This window comes from Trachemys scripta, chromosome 1 (genome assembly GCF_013100865.1).
Source record: "Trachemys scripta elegans isolate TJP31775 chromosome 1, CAS_Tse_1.0, whole genome shotgun sequence".
NCBI lineage: Eukaryota > Metazoa > Chordata > Testudines > Emydidae > Trachemys > Trachemys scripta.
The window spans coordinates 98,425,892-98,449,803 of NC_048298.1; the positions used below are offsets into that span (position 1 = coordinate 98,425,892).

General features: G+C 44.9%; 1 protein-coding gene across 1 annotated transcript in view; it reads left to right on the forward strand.

The window, feature by feature from the left end:
- Window positions 1-21,262, forward strand: part of LOC117870626 (tyrosine 3-monooxygenase-like) — a 41,723-nt gene extending 20,461 nt beyond the window's left edge. The window contains exons 7-12 of the mRNA XM_034757931.1: window positions 490-625; window positions 3,747-3,816; window positions 10,549-10,605; window positions 13,695-13,790; window positions 18,417-18,550; window positions 21,103-21,262. Coding sequence (XP_034613822.1) covers window positions 490-625; window positions 3,747-3,816; window positions 10,549-10,605; window positions 13,695-13,790; window positions 18,417-18,550; window positions 21,103-21,262 — 653 coding nt within the window. The remainder of the gene's footprint in view (window positions 1-489; window positions 626-3,746; window positions 3,817-10,548; window positions 10,606-13,694; window positions 13,791-18,416; window positions 18,551-21,102) is intronic.
- Window positions 21,263-23,912: the final 2,650 nt, after the last annotated feature.

Consider the following 23,912-nt stretch of genomic DNA (forward strand, 5'->3'; position numbering starts at 1 on the left):
CCAGGGAATATACCTGCTGAGCCGCCAACAGCTGAAACTTGCCTTGTGCCCTGAATCAAGAGGGTGTGCATACCATCCAAACTCTTGTTTATTTCTGACATTTATTATTACAAGAGAAGAAAGCTGACAGTGGTTAGGGCAGTGGGCTGGGACCTGGGAGATCCAGCTTCCATTTCCTGCTGTGCCACAGCTTTCCTCTGTGGACAAGTCACTTAACCTCTCGGTGCTTCAATTCCCATCCGTAAAATGTGGATTATATCCCTGCCCTTCTTCACAGAGGTGTTAGAAAGATAAATACACGAAGGATTGTGAGGCACTCAGATACCAAGGTAATAGAGCCCATATTAGTACCTAAAATAGACAGACATTTTCCTTATCCATCTGTACAAGGAAGTTCTGAGACTAAATGCAAAGGAAATTTCAAACTGCTTGGATGGTGTGGAGTTATGTTCACAGTAGATTTTCCTGCTGGGTTGTTTTCTTTTGCAGAAAGAACAGGCTTTCAGCTGAGACCAGCTGCAGGGCTGCTATCGCCTCGTGACTTCCTTGCCAGCCTGGCATTTCGTGTCTTTCAGAGCACACAGTATATAAGGCATTCCTCTTCCCCTATGCATTCCCCAGAACCGTAAGTAGGATGATATGGCAAAATCCAGTGGTTCTCAGTCTGTGAGCCTTTCGTGGTGGTGGTGGTGGTTGTACTAATTTAGATGGAATACAGGGACTCAAAGAGTCAAGGGTGTTAATGTAACCCAGTCATTGTCCAACATTCTCAGTGTTAAACAAGGTCTTTGATATACAGAGACTTCAGTCTGCTTAGTACCATGGCAAAAACACCATAAAACATCCTTTAAACCTTTTATTAAAGATACCGAAAAGAAGGAAAAAGTTAAAGCATTTGAAATGTAAAGTATTAAGTAAGGCTTTCACTTTAACAACATCCCTCCCTCGTTCCCTTTCCCTTTGGCTGAAGAGAGTTTCTAGAAGGAAAAGTCCCTTTGTTTGACAGGTTTTGAGATGGGAATAACTGTTGTTTGGGGAGAAGAGAAGTTAGTTGAGATGGGCTGGAGCTGGTCTTGTAGCTGTTGTTAAAGTCCAATCCCATTTCCTAGAAGACAAAACAAGACGCACACGCACAAAATGGGAAAGAAGGGAACAGCAAAGATGGAAAATAGCAGCTTTTGTCTCTGAGGTATCGCTTGCAACCTCATTGCTGGAAAAACACAGGCACAGCACAGTCTTACCAGCAACTCTGAGACCTGACAAACTCATATCACCAGGCTGTTTAGAGCATTGTTTTTAGCTCCCTCTCTGGTCACAGGCTTACAGCAGTGTTAAAAAATTGCAGCCTTGCCTGGCTAAGCCAGACTCTTCTCAGACAGAAGGAAAAAGGAGAGAGATAGGAAAGAGAAGAAATAAGGTAGGGAAGGAAAAGAACAAAGGGGGTGTGCAGGGGAAACCAAGTCTCACATGGCAGGTGGTGTTTGGGATTCAGCCAGAGCTAGTGGGGGAGAGGATGAGGTATGCCCCCTTCTCTCTGGACCAGTCTGGTCAGGACACCTCTTAGGATAGAGGCCCAAGGTTCCAGGAGATGGTGGGGGTGGCAGCCATGATGGTGAATTTTGCTTCTTCCTTTTCTCTCATCTTATATCAGCCAGTGTCGCAGCCCATTAGCTTTTCCCCCAAGGTGTGTCTCAGTGGCGGATTAATAATTTTGCCACCCCTAGGCCGGGAAATAATTGCCGCCCTGGCCCCGCCCCGCCTCCGCTCTTTTCCCGCTCCCATTCCAACCCCCTCCCCAAAGTCCTTGCCCCAACTCTGCCCCCTCCCTTCCCCTATTGGATCCCTTCCCCAAATCCCCGCCTCCAACCCCGCCTCTTCCCCCAGCGCGTGGTGTTCCCCCTCCTCCCCACTCCCTCCCTGCCCCGCCAAACAGCTGTTTCGTGGCGCAAGCGCTGGAAGGGGAGAGAAACAGGACGCCACGGCAAGTTTGCAGAGGAGGCGGAGGTGAGCTGGATCGGGGGGCGGGGCATGGAGGGGAGCTTCCGCCCCTGAAAATTTGCCACCCTAGGCCTAGTCCTTGTTGGCCTAGGCAATAATACGGCACTGGTGTGTCTCTCTCTCTTTTTTTAAGGACCCCAAAAGGGAGTGATGGGCAGAATGAGCCCATTCCCTCATTATTTGGTCTAGAAATTAGGCCTAATTTCCAAAACACCAGTTTTGATTCATGAATTTTCAGACCCCAGGCTTTTCTTGTTTACCAGGCGTGATTTTAACACAATCCTTGAGTTCTATCAAGAGGCTCTTTTTGTCTGAATTAATTCTGTTCTGTTTTTTCACTTGTGCTAATTTTTATAAACAACCTTATACGACAGTCTGAGTTGTACTTTGGTTACCTTTTGTCCATCAACCTGTGTTGTTATCGTAGGTTATTGTGACATTTTAAGACCTTTCAGTCACTTTTTACAGTTGAGCTCGCAATTAGGATAAATTTGTAGGCCCAATTACCACAACATGGTCCACGGAGTGAAATATTTTGAGAAGCAAGCAGAGGTGGAAGTGGTCCATGAGAGGGGGAGTCTGTTTCTTTTTCCTTCTTTTGTCTGGAGAAGGAAAAGACTGGGAAGAACCTGGTTTAATCTGTTCATTCTTATTGTGTTGACCATTTGTTGAACTCTGAGAAGATGTTTGGCCGCTTCCATGACACAGGAAATGTGGACCCAGCCATGAGAAGCTTACAATGTAAATTAGACACAGCCTCTTGGCTTGATTTTGAACACCCATCAATCTCATTGAAGTTACTGGGAGATGCGGTTGCTCAGCACCTTTGAAGATGAGTCCACAAGGGCCAAATTCAGAGTTGACATAATTGGGGAGGGACATTGGGGAGTAAGTTACACATTGGTAAGAGTGGATGAAAGTGAGTATAACTTACACATTGAGCCTGCCCTGCCTTATCTTACATCCTCTTCTTGGTTGCTTTGCTTGCTATGAGCCCACGCTTCTGCCTCTCCAAGTCCCACACCAGTTCCACACCCTTTCCACACCAGTTCCACACCCTTTCCAAACCAGCATTTGCACCACTTCTCAGTTTGGCTTATGGCGTGCAGTTCGAAATTGAGTTCATACACAGATTATATGTACAAGAGGCACTGGATAAAAGGCTGGCCTTTTCTGTAGTTGTGGCCTGGTTTTCGGAGGAGCTGCTGAGCACCCACAGGTATGAATGAAGTCAATGGGAGCTGTGGCCATTGGAGTTCTGTTTTCATGATGTGTGTTCAGGGCTTGGCAAGGTTATCAATGAAAGGCTGCATGGAAAAAGTCAATTTTGGGGAGAGCCGTCCATGTAAAGAAGGAGGTATCTGAGCAAATTACTGGAGCCTGGGCGTTCTAAGTCATAGCATGGGCGAAGGCTTAAAGACAAGAGTAGGAAGATAACACAGAGCTGGACAGGTAGGAGGCTCGGAAAGAGCACAGACAACTGGATAGGAGAAAATGAAAGCAAAGACCTAGAGCCAAATACTCAGCTGGCATCTGTCTGACTCCAGTGGTATCCTTATATATGTCCCCAATGGAGCTTCACTGAATTATGCCAGCTGAGAATCTAGCCCATGTGAAATTGCTGTGCAAAGAGCAGGAGAAAGAATAGCAGTGAAACAGCAGCTATGCCCTGCTTAGAATTGCACTTGGGGGGGGGATTTTCACATAAAACAAGCTTTATTACATGAGAAAAGTGATTTGTTTTCCAGGGACTGCTGCCACGAATTGTTGGGTCATGTTCCCATGTTAGCAGACAAAGAATTTGCACAGTTCTCACAGGTAAGGAACCTTGTCTGTAATTCCAATAGCAATGCGTACAAGGGACTAGATATGATTTGCTATTTTAATTTTGAAGGTTTGATTCTCCCCCATTTATGCCTGTATAGGGTGGTGGTGGTGTTTGTACTCTCTTGCATTGGGGGTGCCAGCTACACCCTAGAGGAACTATACCCCAGGGCAGGGCAGGCAGTGTCACCTAGGGGAGATAAGTGGCAAGGCAAGGCAGGCAATGTCACCTAGGGGAGGTAAGCACCAGGGCAGGGCAGAGCAGGCAGTGTCTCCTAGGGGAGATAAGAACCAAGGCAGAAATAAGAAGAGGGAAGCTTCAGTTGCAATGGAGACCTCCTAAGCACTGCCTGCCTAAGAATGAATAGGCTCTTCTCTTAGGTACCCATCATACTGCATGGGAACTCGCATCTCTGGGTTTCACAGACAGGAGCCATCATAATTTAGGTTGATCCTGTCCCTGCATTTTCATTTCAATCTACCAGGGTACTTTTATCTTGTTTATAAATGGCCATATTCTGACACCATTACTCATATTGATTAGAGCTTTACCTCATGAGCAGTCTCCTTAAAGTAAACGGGACTTTTACTTTAGCTACTAGGGGGGAAGCTGTTCTAGACTTGATTTTAACAAATAGGGAGGAACTCGTTGAGAATGTGAAAGTAGAAGGCAGCCTGGGTGAAAGTGATCATGAAATCATAGAGTTTGCAATTCTAAGGAAGGGTAGAAGGGAGAACAGCAAAATAGAGACAATGGATTTCAGGAAGGCAGATTTTGGGAAGCTCAGAGAGCTGATAGGTAAGGTCCCATGGGAATCAAGACTGAGGGGAAAAACAACTGAGGAGAGTTGGCAGTTTTTCAAAGGGACACTATTAAGGGCCCAAAAGCAAGCTATTCCGCTGGTTAGGAAAGATAGAAAATGTGGCAAAAGACCACCTTGGCTTAACCACGAGATCTTGCACGATCTAAAAAATAAAAAGGAGTCATATAAAAAATGGAAACTAGGACAGATTACAAAGGATGAATATAGGCAAACAACACAGGAATGCAGGGGCAAGATTAGAAAGGCAAAGGCACAAAATGAGCTCAAACTAGCTACGGGAATAAAAGGAAACAAGAAGACTTTTTATCAATACATTAGAAGCAAGAGGAAGACCAAAGACAGGGTAGGCCCACTGCTTAGTGAAGAGGGAGAAACAGTAACAGGAAACTTGGAAATGGCAGAGATGCTTAATGACTTCTTTGTTTCGGTCTTCACCGAGAAGTCTGAAGGAATGCCTAACATAGTGAATGCTAATGGGAAGGAGGTAGGTTTAGCGGATAAAATAAAAAAAGAACAAGTTAAAAATCACTTAGAAAAGTTAGATGCCTGCAAGTCACCCGGGCCTGATGAAATGCATCCTAGAATACTCAAGGAGTTAATAGAGGAGGTATCTGAGCCTCTAGCTATTATCTTCGGAAAGTCATGAGAGACGGGAGAGATTCCAGAAGACTGGAAAAGGGCAAATATAGTGCCCATCTATAAAAAGGGAAATAAAAACAACCCAGGTAACTACAGACCAGTTAGTTTAACTTCTGTGCCAGGGAAGATAATGGAGCAAGTAATTAAGGAAATCATCTGCAAACACTTGGAAGGTGGTAAGGTGATAGGGAACAGCCAGCATGGATTTGTGAAGAACAAATCATGTCAAACCAATCTGATAGCTTTCTTTGATAGGATAACGAGCCTTGTGGATAAGGGTGAAGCGGTGGATGTGGTATACCTAGACTTTAGTAAGGCATTTGATACGGTCTCGCATGATATTCTTATTGATAAACTAGGCAAATACAAATTAGATGGGGCTACTATAAGGTGGGTGCATAACTGGCTGGATAACCGTACTCAGAGAGTTGTTGTTAATGGTTCCCAATCCTGCTGGAAAGGCGTAACGAGTGGGGTTCCGCAGGGGTCTGTTTTGGGACCGGCTCTGTTCAATATCTTCATCAACGACTTAGATATTGGCATAGAAAGTACGCTTATTAAGTTTGCGGATGATACCAAACTGGGAGGGATCGCAACTACTTTGGAGGACAGGGTCATAATTCAAAATGATCTGGACAAATTGGAAAAATGGTCTGAGTTAAACAGGATGAAGTTTAACAAAGACAAATGCAAAGTGCTCCACTTAGGAAGGAAAAATCAATTTCACACATACAGAATGGGAAAAGACTGTCTAGGAAGGAGTACGGCAGAAAGGGATCTAGGGGTTATAGTGGACCACAAGCTAAATATGAGTCAACAGTGTGATGCTGTTGCAAAAAAAGCAAACATGATTCTGGGATGCATTAACAGGTGTGTTGTGAGCAAGACACGAGAAGTCATTCTTCCGCTCTACTCTGCTCTGGTTAGGCCTCAGCTGGAGTATTGTGTCCAGTTCTGGGCGCCGCATTTTAAAAAAGATGTGGAGAAATTGGAAAGGGTCCAAAGAAGAGCAACAAGAATGATTAAAGGTCTTGAGAACATGACCTATGAAGGAAGGCTGAAAGAACTGGGTTTGTTTAGTTTGGAAAAGAGAAGACTGAGAGGGGACATGATAGCAGTTTTCAGGTATCTAAAAGGGTGTCATAAGGAGGAGGGAGAGAACTTGTTCACCTTAGCCTCTAAGGATAGAACCAGAAACAATGGGTTTAAACTGCAGCAAGGGAGGTCTAGGTTGGACATTAGGAAAAAGTTCCTAACTGTCAGGGTGGTTAAACACTGGAACAAATTGCCTAGGGAGGTTGTGGAATCTCCGTCTCTGGAGATATTTAAGAGTAGGTTAGATAAATGTCTATCAGGGATGGTCTAGACAGTATTTGGTCCTGCCATGCGGGCAGGGGACTGGACTCGATGACCTCTCGAGGTCCCTTCCAGTCCTATAATCTATGAATCTATGAATCTATGAAAAACTTACATGTGCAGTAAGCTGTTACTCCATATAAAAGTATCAGAATCTGGCCCAAAGTGGATTTAGTGCTGCTGAAAACCTGTGTTCTGTGGCTAATTAGGGAACTGCAATCTCTAGGGATTGCCAGTGTGTTCTCTAATTAAACACAGAACAGGTACAGCATGGGAAAAAGCAGCACAAGCTTCCCCTACTCTGCATTGTTAATGTGCCTCAAACTTGAACTGGTGGGAGCCTCCCAGGGATGAGAAGGTTCCTCATGCAGTCCCCATCAGTCTTTGCCCTCTACTGAGACTGCCAACAGAATCGTCAGTATTTTTGTGATATAGACGCCTGTCCAGTAGTTCTGGAAAGAGATCACCAGTTGGTTTCATGTCATGGAGCCTGGGGTCAGAGATCAAAGCCAAGGGTCGGAGCCAGAGTCAGGAATCAAAGTCAATTACCTGGAGTGAAGAAAGGCTTGGGCAAGGCTGGTGTCAAGGCAGAACCAGGGCTGGGAACAAGCAGGAGCTATCACATGGTCATCAGTTTTGGTCATTACCATATTCGAACCAGTGAATCATATAATATTCTAATGCCCTGTGACTGCCCTGCCCTGTGGGGGGAACACTCCCTTTTGCTTGATACTAGAAATAAAGAACCATTAAAAGATGTAAAAATAAGGGGCTATAGTAATTTCAGAACCACCAGGTTTTGTTGTTGTTTTCTCTGCTCTGTTATGGAAGAGCGAACACAGGCTCACAAAAGCTCACTGATTGAAGTGAATGACATCAAGTGTTTTTCATGGCTGAATTCCTGTCATGGAAATTCTTCTTGATTTCATCCACTATGTGAAAATTAATGGTAAAAATGCCCTTGTTTTGTTTTTGTTACTATGACACTGTATCCAGGGCTTGAACTGTAAGGAGGCTCCGGAGAATTGCAGTTCCCACTGTTAAAATAATGTAATTAGCTTAATGGGGAGCATACAAGGGAGTAGACAGATTCTTGTTGTCAACTCTGCTGCTGAAAAGTTCAGTAGTGCTCTTTTGAAGTGCCAATAGGCCCAATCCAGCTCTCACTGAAGTTGATGGGAGTCTTTCCATTGTCTTTAATGGCAGTTTTAACAGGCTCAAATTTCCATTGGGCTGGTAGAACTATAAAGTAACTTGTATCTCAAGCAATTCTGGAGGTGTATTATGCTCAGATTACCAAGGTCTATTCGATTCTATTCTATTTTATACCCATGTTCACCACTGTAGTATCTTCCAGTAGTCCATCAAGCCATGTGACTACACATCTGTCACATGTTGTTTGTTCTCTCCTCCTCTCCCCAGAGGGAGAAGTGTGAGTAGTGGAGTGTCTTTTCTTGGTAGCATATGTCTTTTAAAATATATATATATATATACCTGTTACTCGGTGTTTGTTCGAGAAGACAGGACAAAGAAATGCACCCTGCCCTTGGATCGGAAAGTGGTGAGGTTTGTGCTGTACCTTTGCTCTTGGGGGAATTCATTCCACAGATTGGGATTGCTCTGGAGAAAGATCTGTCTCCTGCACAGACACGCTTGACTCAGATTGTCCAGAATTCCACTGCACCGGGGAGCCTAGTTGTTGCCCGCAGACTTTTAGATGGTCTTGTACATACCCTGGGCCCAGGCCACGGAGTACCTTGAAGATAAGGACTGAGACCATAAATTTGATTCTAAATTCTATGTGATAGGGACATAGGCGGTCATAGCCAGTGGTCAGAGCAGGAGTCATGCCCAATGATCAGAGCAAGAGTCAAGTCTAAGTCATTAGAACAGACGTCCGTAGCCAAGGATCAGAGTCCAGGGCCAGACCCAAGGGTCACAGCCAGAGTCAGTAGCCAGAGCCTAGGGTCAGCGATCAGAGCCAAGTGTCAGAGCCGGAGTCAGAGGTCAGGAATTGGAGTCAAGGGTCAGAACTGGATTACCTGGAGTGAGGAAGGGCTTGGGCAAGGCTGGAGTCAAGGCAGGACCAGGGCTGGGGACAAGCAGGAGCTATCACAGCCATGGGCAAATACTTTGAGCAGCCGCTGAACTGCTGCTGCAGCTGGGCTTAAGAGCCAGCCTGCTGACTCTGCAAACCAGTTGGGCAGTGTAGTCAGTCAGCCTAGCACCAGCAAGCTGCGCTCGTTAGGTTGCCCAGAGACTTGCTGTGCTGCAAGCCCTGCTTCATACTGGCAATGCTGCATGTCCTGATTCCTGACAGAGGGAAGGACAGGTGTGATGTGCTTGTGGTAGCCTGCATTGCTGAGGAGACACTGTTGCATTCTGAACTAGTTGGAGCTTCTTAAACACAGAAGGCTTCATGGCCAGGTATATCGCAGTGCTGTAGTCCAGCTGAGAGGTGACGAAGGCATGAATAACTGAGGGCAGGTCTTCACTCACTAGAATGGGACGGAGTTTTCTAACCAAGTGGAGCTGATAGATAGCATTCCTCACAGATGCTGCTATATGAGAGCTCAGCGAGGCATCCAAGAGTAGTCCTAAACTACAACTGAATCGACCAATTATGTCTGTCTATCTTCCACCTACAGGGACTGCACCGTAGCTACAAGCTCTTCACAATACTTTCCTCTGCCCACCAACATCACCTCCATCTTGCTCAGGTTCAGCTTCAGCCAGCTGATCTCCATCCAAGAGCTGAGCTCATCCAAGCACTGGGATGGATCTCTTGATGGCAGTAGTGTGGTCACATGTGGTGAAGGATAGGTAGAGCTGTGTCTCATTTGCATATTGCTGGATCTTGAGTCCACGCCATCTGACCCATTTATCTAGAGGTTACGTGTAGATTTAACATGAAAGAAGCAGCAGCAGAGCTTCCTTGCCCATTGGAGTTCTGACTGTACGACGTGTCTGGCATGAGGCATGTTACTTCCTTACTCACACAGATTCTTTGTAGTGAGAGCCATTTCTGCTACTCTCACTCCTTCAATCAGAAAACACAATCGAGTTTGCAGGGTCACATCATTGATACAGGACAGAAGGAGTGAACTTTTTCAATCTCAGATAAGGTTTGGTTCAAGTTTTGGGTTATTTTTGTGGTGCTAAGGGGATGGCGGTTCTTTTTTATCCAAACCACTTCACTCATTTTCACCTGTAACATGCTGCTGAATTCTTTTCTGTACAGTCAGGGTTGAAGATGGAAAGTTCCAGAATGGGCCTTGTAGATGAGGGGGAAAGAGGAACAGTTAGGAAGAGAGGAGAAGGAAAGAATAGGGGAGACAGTAAAGAGGCAGGAAGAGTACCAGAGAACAGGAAAGTATCAGGGAATCCAGAAATGTAGATAGGGAGACAGAGGGGGGAAGCAATTGAAAAGACAAGGCTGGGTGGGTAGGCTGGCAGTTGGGCATCAAGGACAGTGAGTGGAGCTGGCATAGGAGCTAGAAAGGGGTCTGGCAGGTGGGAAAGAGACTATTTGTATGTTGCCAGGCCATGCAATGGGAGAAGCTGGAGGTGTCATCCAGCCATATAGACCTTGGCCTCGTAACAAGATTTCTTTGTTGTTTAGGGAGAGAGCGCACGTGCCTTGGGTCAAAACTAGGCTAAGAGCTGGTCAACATTAGGCCAAGAACTACATGCAATTAAACAGTTTTAATGATCAACAAATCTGGTTCCTTCTGCTGTGTAGATGGGGCCAGAGAGACAAAGGTATCCTGGAAACCCCTGTAGGACATATTGGTTGACAAATAGCAATGACTATTTCATGTTAGAAATGAGATAGTACTCCTCTATGTCTGTCTTTCTCTTGTTGGCTAAACAATAACACAAGTATAACATTGTCTACTTGCTTTAGGCTATTGGACTGGCTTCTCTTGGATCATCTGATGTTGAGATTGAAAAACTGGCAACAGTAAGTATAGATTACACTTTAACATCAGAGATAAAATACAAGGGCCCTGATTTTGAGAAAATACTGAGTGTTCACTTTCAGGTGTCTCAAGTTGGGTACCCAAAATGGAGGCATCACAAAAGTTGTCTCTGAACTGTATCTCCAGATCAGGAAAGGGCAGAAGCATGTGCTCAAGTCCATCCTTCTTCAGGAAAGCAGATAAGCACATGTGTAACTTTAAGCAAGTGTTTAATTATTTTCCTGAATCTGAATGTCTTCCTGAATCAGGGTCTTCATTCAGTTTCAGTCACAGAAAAGTCACCAGTCACTTCCAGCTTCACATCACCCCAACTACTAGGTCAGATTACTTGCATCCTACTATTAAATTAAACCAGCATTGAAAAAGAGTTTATTTTTGTGTGAGCACAAACCAGCAACTAGCTGTGATGATCCACAGTTGCAAACACTAGAACTATCAAAAGCCTGACTCAGCTGACCCAAGCTCTGAGACTTGCTGCTGTGGGTCTATTTTTGAAGTAAAGCTGCACCCTGGGTCATTCTTTTGGGAATACCTACCATTTCATGCAATCTGGCCTATTCCAAAGGCACATACTTGTTCATCAGGATGACTTTTGAGCGCCAGGAGTAAATCACCTGTGTCGGGGTGAACTACCAGTCTACGGAAAGCTCTATCAGAGGCAGAGGAATCCTTCCAACCCTCCCTTATACAAGCAGCTCCTGCAGCCCCTCCTGCCCCTCTCTGATGAGCCCACATATATCTTTGCAAACCCTGCAGTTCTCAGTCTCTTTGTTGCAGACCAGGAGAGGGTCACCAATAATAGCCATGGGGTTGTGAGCCTGTCTAATGATCCCTTTCTCCAGTCACCTATTGGAGAAGATTTGCTCAGCCACGTATTCCAAGATGCAGATTGAGAGCAAAGTGCCCCATAAACCTTTTAAATCTTCAGTGGCACCTACTGTGAAACGCAGGAGCCCAAGCATCCCAGAAAATGCCATGACAGGAGCCACATTCCCGCCCTTCCCCAAACTCCTCAGGAGTCTATGGCACACCTGAGAACGACTCTTTGTGGGTGAGCAAAAATGGGAAGAAAAGAGCTACGTTGTCCCTAGAGCCCATCTAGGCCAGTACTTGGGAATTCAGCTCTGTGGGGGAACAAATTCATTCTCTTTAGTTTTTTATGGTCGTCTAATAAAGTGATGCAAACTACGGGTCAGATTGCAAACCCCTTACGTGACTCATCCAAGTGGTCCCATTAATGTCAATGGGACAATTCCTGAGACTCCTGGCTCACCAGTGAAAGTATGGGGTCCACAATCTGGCTCTAAATCACCAGATCACATTGAGACACATTCTGACTCCTCCTGCTGACCTTACTCCATGAGATGTCTCCTGAAGTCAGTGGGACCACTTATGGAATTAGGCTCATGCTGAGGCATGAGTGCTGTTGTCACAAGCTAGTTCTTAATTGCCTCTCAAGTGAGATGCATGGTCTAGTGCCCAGAGCACAGGTCTTGGGAGCCAGGAATATCTGCATTCCCTCTCATTTTTTATACTTCTCTCTCTCTCTCTTTCTGTGATCTTGGTTAACTCATTTAGTTGGTCTGCTTCTGTCTCTCCACCTGTAACAGAGCTATTACTGCCTATATCATAGGACCATTGTGAGGACTATCTAGTTAATGTAATTAAAGTGTGCTGCTAAGTGTTATGAGATTGACTTTACTAAAGCTAACTCTGAACCACCATTGATTCCTTCATCTATTCAGTTCTTAATATTTAGATTGAACGTGTTCTACACAGCTGTGTGAGAGCAGGACAGATTGAAAGTTGTCAGCATTCATGTTTGAACTCACTGCCCAGACAGCATCATATCACATATCACACTATAGCTGTGAGTGTCAAGATTCAAGATCCTCACTCAGCATCACAGAAGTGGCACAGGGGTACTTTCAGAAAGAACGGGGCACCCCATTCCACCTTCCTATCCCTCAGGATCCAACCAAAGAGATCCTATACTAAAAAGATGAGGAATGGGAAAAGATCCCCATTAGAAAATAAAAAGGACCTAGATGATTAGAACATCACAAATGAAGTATTATCATTTGAAATGTGGGTAAAGTAGTTAGAAGAGAAAACCCCTAAGGAACAACAATCCTGGGTGTTTGTTTCTTTGTTTGCCTGTTTGTTGTTTGGGGTTTTTTAATTGTAAATGTCCTTGCAAATAACAAGTCAGAGAACTATATCAAAGAAACCAAGATATATAGGTAGATTAGTCTCATACTCTTTTGTGAAGTATCAGCAACTCTTTAAGCGGAGTGCTGTAAACAAATCACATAGGGCTTGATTGAAACTTAGGGCTCAGTCCTGTGTAACAGGAAGTGCATAGTTGAATGCCCCAGAAGGGGGCCTGAGATGAATTGTGACACAGAGCCACATTGGGAATATGAATGATTCCTTCCTTCCCTGTTGTTTCTTGTTCTTGGGGCAGGTTATAGGTTCCACCCCTCCCTGCCCTTCTGCTGGAGAAAGGTAGGCCCTGCTTCCTCCCTCCCCCAGCTTCCCCATGTCTGCAACCGCAATGTGGGAAGTGTTAACAGGGTTGCAGAGGGGGAAAGTGTCCTAATTCCCTTACTTTCCTGAGCAGGTCTGTAGGGCTGGGTCATAATCCAGAACTTAACGTGCAACTACTTCAATTTGCAAGGGCAGCCAAAAGATATTTGTCCTTGTTGTCTGTTGTAATGTGATAAAGATGGAATGGACTTAATTTTAAAGTGGATGTTGGTGCTAAGGGATGGATAATTTCAAATTTCTGCTAATAGTGCCAGAATGGAGGGGAGGGGACCTTTCCTATTTCATTTTGCTCAAGTAGTAGATAAATTTAAATATATAAATATGTAAATATATACATATGTAAGGATATTTTCTTAAAATATACAAACTTAATGCTTAAAGATAACTAGAAATTAAGAAAAGTAATAAGGAGAAAAGAAACAAAAGAAAGATAGGGCACAAGTCAAGTAAACAAAAAGAGAGGTGATTATTAGATTAGTTTATGGTTCTCACAAACTGATTAGTTGTTCTTGGTTATCAGCTCTATTGGTTTACTATTGAGTTTGGTCTCTGCAAACAAAATGGATCCATCAAAGCTTATGGGGCAGGACTCCTTTCATCTTACGGGGAGCTTGTGGTAAGTAAAATGTATTTATTATTGACTGATTCCTATGATCCATTTTCTAACGTTTGTGGGAAAAGTTAATGAATGTTTTCTGACATCAAAATATTCTGAGGATCATTTTAAAAAACACTTGATCACCCCGTTTAGCACCTTACTCCTCCACTCCTCCCACCCTAGAGAAATTCAGATATTCCCTTCTCTCCTACAACAGCCATCACAAATGTGAATAGAAAAATTATAGCGTTGTCTGTCTTCCAACTAAATAGCCAACATAGCCATGAAAACTAACTATACTCGTGAACTAATAGACTGTCTCCTTATGGTACCTTCCCCAGTACAAGCTTGGTCTCTCTCAGCATATGCACAATGTGCCCAGCCATTTGATGGCATCAGTAGTAACCAGGTAGAGAGCCGGTAGCCCGCCCTCAAAAGAAGTCAGTGAGCACTTGTCAAGGATATGCGACAGACTGAAGTTGACTGCAGCTGTATCGCAGGTCATTAGAAAAACCCGATTTAAAGAGCTTAGTTGCACAGTTGCCCTGTCCTGTTCAAAACTGGATGAGATTACTAGGGCCCTACCAATTTCAGGGCCATGAAAAATGCATCACGGACCATGAAATAAGCCCTTCCCTGTGAAATCCGATGCCCTCTTGTTCCTAGGAGCACCCCAGCAAAGGGGACTCCTTGCTTGGCTGGGCAGGGAAGGGACAGGACTTGTCCATCTCCTGCACAGCTGCTCTGCGGGGGTAGACTAGACCCACCTCCGGGTGCCTTCCCCTGCTACAGGACGCGCTCTGGGACTGGGCAGCAGCCCCAGAGGTTCCTGCAGCTGGAGGAGACTTGTGGAGTTGTGTCTGATCTTCCCTGTGCTGCTGGGAGTGCCTGAGCAAAGGGGGCTCCTAGCCCCGGCAGGCCAGGGGAGGGACAGGTCTTGTCGATCCCCTGCACAGATGCTCTGTGGGGGATGCAGAACTCAGACCCACCTCCACCTCCAGGAATCTCCTGCAGCTGCAGGAAGCTCTGCGGTTGCCGCACAGAAGTGAGGGTGGCAATCCCATCACCCCCCCTACAACAGGTTTGCAACCCCCACCCCCACAATCCCTTTTTGGGTCGGGACCCCCACGGTTACAACACCATGAAATTTCAGAGTTAAACATCTGAAAACATGAAATTTACCAATTTTCAAATCCCATGGTCGTGAAATTGACCATAATGGACCGTGAATTTGGTAGAGATGACCACAGATGCCTTGGCAGAGCAAAACCTGGCAGACAGAAGCATGGTTGTCCAACATTAAGCTAGTGTAGCTGCCTGTTGTTCACTAGAGGGCAGTGAGTCTTCTGGGATTGGTGTGCTCCTACCTCCTGCAAACCAAACTGCAGGGTTCAGTTTCCAAACTGAATGGTGCATGGTTTGGAGAGCTTTCCCTTATGGTCTGCAGGGAAAGCTTCCCTCATTAACACTAGTATAGAAGTATGTGTGTCTTTGTTACAATGTGGTATTGTGATCTTGTGCATGACCATTTTTTAAAACTGTATTATAGAGGTACAGCACCTATACATATAATACTGGACTTTCTCGCTTTGAACCAAAAGATCAACGTGCATCTCCACAAATTATGCTCAATTACCATATATTTGGTTTAGACTTATACTTGTTCTAGGATAAAGTCTGCAGGCTACTTGTATTTTCTTAAACTTCCCTCTGCCTTCACCATGTGCATTGTCAACAAATATAAAGTTTATAGCTGATTTTATTTATCTTCTAAAACCTGTCAGATCCATTATCAAAACTGAATATGGAGCAAGACTCAACATTTGTTTTAATCCCCTTATATGTCTGAATACTTTATAGCTTTAAATCTAATTTATTTCAACATTAAGCAGGGTAATATAGGATACTGGTGCTCATGTCTCCAAATACGTATGTTTTGAGGCACCTAGGTTAAAGTTCAGAAGCTCAGCAAAGGTTAACTAGTAGTTTTTCAGCATGGCCTCTAGTGATTTTGACAGAGCTTTAAATCTCCTTTAAGTGATTAATCACAATAGAGGAATCCAGTCAAGTCCTAAGGCTAAGTCTGTGGTGAGAGAAACTGAGTTAGTATACGACCTTGGTTGTAAAGGCTAAAGTTACATCTGCCATTTAACTGAATGTAGAAGGCAAGCAATTTGTATTGCTGCTTAATTTTCCCATTAAGAGCTGTAGAATCATTTGGAGATGTTTTAACTCCTTCCCTGCAAACTGCTGCTACTTCATTTTAAAATGAACTGCTTCCATTCAACCATTGTATTCTGTTTTATCAAGGTTCTCATTCGCGCTCATCACCATAGTCTCCGAGTGCCTTCCAATATCTCATTAAGTAACTCGACTAACATCTGTGTGTGTTCTCTCATTCTCTCTATCCCAGGGGGATATTTTTAAAATAAACATGTTGCTATGTATTTATGTTACAGAAGGCAAGGCCAAAGAGATGCACCTTGCTCTTGGGGTGAAAGATGGTGAGGTTTATGATGGCCCTTAATACCTGGCATGGAGGGGACCATTCCACAGACTCAAACCAGCCCCTGAGAGAGTTCTAGCTCCAGCAATCTTTACCCTTATTGTAGAGAATTCTGTTGTGTCAAAGAAGTGGAGTTTCTCAAGTCAGCACATTGAGCTGAAAATCCCATGCAGTATCACTACCTCTTGCAATTTTATCACTAGTGTCATGATATTTGATGGTGTTCTTCAAGCCACAGAACATGAATTCATGAGAATCTCAGCTGCTTTTTTTTTTAAATGAAAGTTTCTAGGTGCTTCTAGTCATAGTCAGAAACAGAGCACACAGAGCCTTTTTCATGGGATTTGGGTACTTCCTATAGCAAAACTGGCTGAAACCAGCAGTGTAAAACACACCTCCAAACGTTTCTGAATCTTTAGAAAATGGCTATGTAAGTGTGTAGGCATGTGTGGCTGACCCTCACTGTCAATCTCCGAGGGTGGCCCCACCTCTTTGCTGTCACACACCTGGAATGACAGTCTGTACAAAAGAGAAATTAGCTTAAAGAGAAATTTGTCTCTAGGTCTCAACCCTCAGGCAGGGCAGAGCTGTGAATAGTCTATGAGCCCAGGCCCTCAAGCAGGGTGGGGCACCACACAGTCTAGGGCTCGGGAAGGGGGTGAGCACCACACAGTCTAGCATCCTAGCTCAGCAGATGGTAGAACAACACAGGTCTTCTGGCCTATGGTGTGGAGGCTGCCACCTCAGGGGTGAGATGGCAGGGGCAGGGGGACGCAGGCCCACCTGACTCCACCACATCCCAGCCCAGGGCCCTAACAGTGGCAGAGTGATCCAGCCACAACATGCTGACCTAGAGTCAGCCAGCAATGTAGCCAGACAGTAGTCGACTGCCCATGGCTACTACCTGAACCCTGGGGTCATCCTCCGTCTCCCCAGGGTACACTGCCAGTGGCAAGCCCAGCAGCTTCTCAGTGTCAGCCAGGTCTGGCAGCTCTGGCAGCTCGGGAGAGTCCTCAGACCAGAAGTCTTCTGCGGTCTCCTGCATCAGCAGTGGGGAGAACCTGTCCATCTCCCTTGGTGGCTGCAACCCAATTGAGCTGCAGGGTCCACCGTTTATACTTCCTGTTCCTCTCCCACCCCTCTGCTTCCGGTGTGGCGAGTGTGGCTTTCCTGGTTCTGCCCACTAGGGGGCATCTGGCCATCCCTCGCTGTCAATCTCCAAGGGTGGCCACACCTCTTTGCTACAGGTTGGTTGTGCAACAGGCTAAGTGGAACTGGAGAAAGAGGATAAGATGTCAGGAAGAACATACACTGGTGTGAGACTAGAGGCTCAGGAATGCAGGCATGAGGATTGTTCCTGAGCGTGGTTTGAAGACAAACAGCCATGCCTCAGAACATAAAGGTGGCCTCTCAATATGTTTAATAGAGCTTTGTTTCTTTCATCGCCATGAGCTTGTTGCATAATTTATTGCTAATTAAATAAGTTAATGGGACTTTAAAAATAAAACGTGAGGATTGTGAGATGAAGGGACAGCTGTGTTACTGAAACCAGGAGCTTCACCCGCAGCTCATTTGCTTGGGAGAGACCTGCATAGTCAAAGACTTCATAGCACTTTTTAGCGTTTAGAAAGAAATTTCAAATCATTATCTGATAAGAGGCAAGTGACTCAAAACTAGATGGTTAGCTCAAAATCAGAGATAATGTCATCAATCTCTGAATGATAGAGAGCCAGATTCTGCCATCCTTACCCACTTTGGTAAAAGGGATTATTGTTATGATATTTTTTCTGTCAACTCCCTATCTAGTATTTATACCTATGACTTGCATTTGCCTTCTTTATTAACATTTCAGAATAAATGTTTAAATAGCTTCACACCCTGAATTTGATTCTAGAAAAGGGTTACAGTATGCCCACCCTGCATTGTTGCAATGAATGAAACATCTTCTTTTCCATATGTGTTGTATTAGTGAAAAATTATGAAAATAAACTTCAAACTGTAAATGTAGTATCCTAATCATAATTTATCTTGCCCCATCCCGAATGCACTTTAGAATCTTAATCAGTACAGTGGATGTTTATTTTGTTACATCTTTATGCACAAATTCTAACCTTTTGTGTTGTTTTTTGTTTTTAAAGTATGCTTTATCAAACAAGCCTGAGCACAAACCGTTCGATCCCGAACTGACTGCAGTTCATCCGTATCAGGATCAGACCTTCCAACCTGTCTATTTTGTAGCAGAAAATTTTGAAGATGCCAAGGCCAAACTCCAGTGAGTCTGCCATTGATGCACATTCTTTTCATAGAGACAAATACATTGGGCCAAATGCTAATCTCCAATGCACAGGAGGCACTACTACACCCTGCCCGATCTGGTAGCCGAGCTAAGGTTAGAAGCTGGGCTCCATTTACAGTATCAAGGTAGATACATCATCATTCCATAAAATATGGTGGCTGACTCAGAATACACACGATCTGCACATTTTTTTAATAAATAAAAGTACACCTCTACGCCGATATAACGGGACCCGATATAACATGAATTAGGATAAAGCAGCACTCCGGGGCGGCGGGGCTGCGCACTCCGGCGGATCAAAGCAAGTTCGATATAATGCGGTTTCACCTATAACGCGGTAAGATTTTTTGGCTCCCGAGGACAGCATTATATCAGGGTAGAGGTGTACTGCTTTTTAAAAGTAATAGTTGCATATAAGACTCCATCTACATACTTATCCAGCCCCCAGCCTCAACATCCAAAAGATGCCTTACTCATATTTGTCCTCGCACCATCCCTCTGAGGTAGGTTCTGCTGCTGAGAGGTAGAGAGGTTAAATGACTTTCCCAAAGTCACCCAGGAAGTTTGTGGCAATCAGGAATTGAAGCTAGATCTCTTGTAGCCCTGTCAAAGGGCTTTACTATAAGGCCATAGGCGCTGACTCCATGGGTGCTCTTGGGCTGGAGCACCCAAGGAAAATTAATAGTGGGTGCTCAGCACCCACCAGTGGGCTCCTCCTCCCTCTCCCCCCCCAGTGTCTCCCACCAGCAGCAGGCCCCACCAATCAGCTCCTCCCCCACTCCTCCCAGCGCCTCCCACCTACCCTGATCAGCTGTTTGACGGCATGTGGGGAGGCAGGAAGAGGTGGGGGGGCGGGGCTGGGTGATGCATGCCCCAGATGCCAGGGAGTGGAAGGGGCGAGGGGCCAGGAGCAGATGGGGCGGGACCAGCCAGCTCCTCCTCCGGCTGCCAGGATGCCGTTCTGCAGCATGGCGGTCCGGCGTTGGCAGCTGCCTGACATAGCCTGCTCAGCCTGGCTGAGGAGACAGCTTCCGCTCCCTGCCTGGGCTCGGGTGCCAGGGACCGGGGGTGAGTGAGCCAGAGCCTCCCTCCACCTGGCACGTTTCCGGCTTGCTCAGCCATGGTCCCCAGCAGCCGAGCCTGGGCAGGGAGCGGAAGCCGCCTCCCCAGCCAGGCTCTCTCAGGCAGAGCAGCGACCGGCAGGGGTGGCATTGGAATGGCTCCCTCCCACTCCCTGCCCGAGCTCCCTCCTGCCAGGAATGTGCCCTGGGGGGGGGGGGCAGGTGCAGAGGGATGACAGAGTGCCCCCCCACACACACACACAGGTAACGTGTGTTGGGGAAACCACTGTGACCCAGGCTGGGCATGGGGGAGGGTCACCAGGGGGGATGACATGTAACTGGTCACGGGACTGCCTCTTTAGATCGCGCCCCTCCCGCCCCCCCCCTCCCCCGTATGGGGAGATACCAATTGTCTATAAGGTGCCCTTGGGGGAGGGGGTGGAACAGGGGTGGAAAGAGGCAGGGTGGGGCCTTGGGGAAAGGGGCGGGGCCTGGGATGGAGTGGAGGTCGAGCACCCCCCGGGAAATGAGGAAGTTGGCGCCTATTCATAAGGCCATCCTTCTGTCCCAAATGTGTAAGCACAAGGGAACAGAATTAAAATTCACAGTCAACCTAAGTTCTGGCATAACATTAGAGTGCAACCTAGGTAACATTCTTATAAAACAGGGTGTGTCGGGCGGGGGAGGATATAATTTCCTAGATATTTTTTAAAAGGTAATAAAAAATCCTATTGTGTAACAATGCCCTCCCCCACTTTTAGCAGTGTTTGAACACTGAACCATCAGCACATTAGCTGGCAGGAGGAGAAGGCAGCTATTGGTTGTAGGGGTGGGTAAGAGGCTGCTGGGGACATGTGATGGGTCAGGGTGGGGAATTCTTCAAGGAGAGCCCACTCCAGCTCTCTTTCCCTCAACCTCCTGAAGACACTGTCTTTTCCAAGGGTTCCCAGTGTACAGTCTTCTATTGAGGTAGCAGCAGCAATTTAGGCTTCACCTTAGGTTACAGTGTTCAGTTATTTTCATACTCTGCCAAAATGTTGCTGACAACTCACCTGACTGAAGAAAAATGGTGATTTTTCAAAAGTGTAAATCTCTGTCAAACCTGAAGAGAATGTTATGGACTAATGAAAAGGCAATTCTCTGGCCTCAGGGCTTTAATCCAGTCCAAATTTCAAAAGCCTACTGCAATGGAGGTTTTGCAGCATCTCAAAAAAGAAAAGCTTCACAAGACTCCTTCATGGTGGAAGGTGTTAGGTAACCTAAATGTAGGGATTGCTTCCAGCTCCCCCTATAATTATATAAATTCCAAATGGAAACATTGACATAAATGACATAAATGACTGCTATTGATGTAAAACAGGAGTAACATAGTGGTAAATAAGGCCCTACAGGTTTTACATTTAGGGTTTTGTCTGCAGGTTCAAATGTCATTTACCTATCTCTTATCTTCTCCCCCCTCCCCAATAGAAAATATGCTCTGAAGATCAAGAAGCCTTTTTCTCTTCACTATGATCCATTCACCTGCAGCATAGAGGTTCTGAATACACCTCAGAAAGTCAAGAACACGCTCAGTCAAATGAAAGAGGAGCTGAAAAACCTCTGCTTTGCCCTTGAAAACATTTCTTAAAAGCCAGTCTTAGCTGGTGCTGAAATGTGTACAAATAACCCGAGAACTTACTGATTTCTAGTGGTGAAACTGCGTATCTGAAGATCCTAACTCATGAGTAGCTGAGTCAGTCTAATCACCTCACTGAGTCAAGCTACACAATCTTAGCCACCTTCATTACTTGTTATAGTATGTTTCAGTGACAACAAAATCTTCTACTTTTGATAGACAATATAAGCTAGCATTGAGTGGAGTATATTTATCTACTGCTGTACCCTTTATTGCGTTATACTGATATATAGACACCCATGCCATTTTTCTAGGGCTATCTCATTGAATGACACAACTTTTCAGACATGTGACTTTTGTTTGCCAGTTAAATGACCCCAAACTATCCGGGCTGATAACTGCTTGAAAATATCATCTATATATTTTTGGAGCTCAGTTCTGCAAACAGTTACTAAGACATATAATACTGGCTACCATGCATAGTCCCCTCAATATGCCCTGTAGAAAATGTTTGTAGGATCAGGCCTTGAACTTGTACATGGTATTTATTTGCGACTGTCACTTCATTTAACAGCCTTCATATACTGGTAGGTAATTTAGTGCCATTCACAGGGTCCCAAAGTATGCTATGGATTTACTTTCCTGTATTTCTCTCTCTCTCTCTCTCTCTCTCTCTCACACACACACACACACACACACACACACACACACACACACACACATTTTCTTTATAGCCATTTGTTTCATTACATCTTGTAGTAATTTATCTGTCTGCTTCTTGCCAATTGGGGCATAGGCAAAAATGTTTGATGACTAATAATAAATCATTTTTGAATAAATCAAGTTTTTTAAAAACAAAATATTATGTTCATCAAGCTAGTTATTTTGCTTTGTAGCCTGAACCATGTGTTCAAGGAAGAATAGGTGGAGGATAATGCCAGAGAGGAAGAGCTATCAAAATATTTTCTATAGCTGGACTCTGCAGGCCATAGGGTCTCGTTTGTGAATTCCCTCTGAGAGATGGAATTTGGATTTTAGACTTGAGTTTGGCTGGAGCTCAGAGTAGACCTATATTTGGAAGAAATGGCTTTGTTTTGTCCAAAGCCTCACACTTGCCTTGGAGGGACTCCAGGGCCGCCCACACACCCTTGTCTTTTCCAGTTCCTGGAGCAGTGAGAGAAAAAGAAATAACTTAGGGCCAGCTTCTCCTGCCCTTACACATGCTTATTAGTGCCTTACTTCTCAAGTAAGGCCATTGATTGCAGTGGAACTACTCAGGGAGTAGGGTAAAATCCTGAGCTGATTTTGGTGTTTTTAACAACACACTATTTTGATAAAATGCAGACTTAATGGCAATTGGCCAGATTCATCCCTGGTGTAACTTCATCAACTCCTATGGAGTTCCAACAGTGATTAATTGGACTCATGATTTCAGGGGTAAGCTGCTCTTCCATAAGAGGCAAAACTTGCTGTCCTTACGCAAGTTCTAGGTCAGGGTCTCATATGATCCAGCAAAGGCTGTTCCAAAAGCATCACTGATCACACTTGCTTAAGGACTAAATTCTTTAACCCTTATTTGGTGTAAGGACGGAGGAAGAACTGCAGGGTTTGACCCAAAATGATGTGGATCAATTGCGTTGCTCTTACAATAGCTGTTGTTTCATCATCATAAAATAACCATGAAAAAGCTAGCATATGGTGCCAGATGGGGGTGATAGAGGCTAGCAGCAGACAATATTAAACAGAAAAATATATATATATAGTTCACATTTGAGTTGTTTCATGTTAATCTGTCATAGGGTGACTTGAAAGCCAAATAAAACATGTCTTGTGACTTGAAACTGAACTATTGATGAACTCCCTGTGGTGGATATTTTGCTTATGCTGATAAACTTGTTTTTCCTAGATTGGTTGCATGTAAAACAAAACAGTGTATTTTATTAAATCTGTATTTGGGAAGTCATTACTTTTTTTTTCTTAGCCAACTCCATCCCCTACCCATATTGACCCCTCTGAAGTCTCCAGGTGCCTGATTGCTTCCTTGTGGACTTACAAGGAGCTCCCAGCATGGCCACTCCATAGGCTTTTGTGGACTTGGCGAGGCAGAGAGAGGAGTCCTAAGTTACCTCAAGTCTTCATGAAACTGGGCCATGTTTCTCCCCATTTCTCACCTCACCCTCCTCTTTCCCCCATTGAGGATCTATATTTCATTGCAAGGCAAAGCTCTCACAGTCCAGTGGGATACCTCTATTTCTCAATCACTTTCCTCTGAGACATCTTCATTCTTTACACTGGGGTGAAGATGTGTTATGGACTGAACCTCCATCCTGACATGACCAATAAAAGCAACCAAGGAGCAGGAGAAAATCAAGACCCTTCCCCCATAAGTAGAAAGTATCACATCCTCAATAGTCCCACTCCCTACTGACCCAGGAGGAAAGAAGCAAACTCACATGATAAATTCCCAAAGGATCCTAAAACACATAATGAACTGATGTCTAGACATAATCAAAGGGGTCACTTAACCCACCACTGAAATGCAACCACCTCCAAGATTCCCCTCAAGAGTGAATTTTTATAACTGTTTAATAGCTAACTGAAGCACTACACAGCAAGTTAAGATAGGAAGCAAAGATAAAGGGCCAGATTCTCAGCCCTCAAT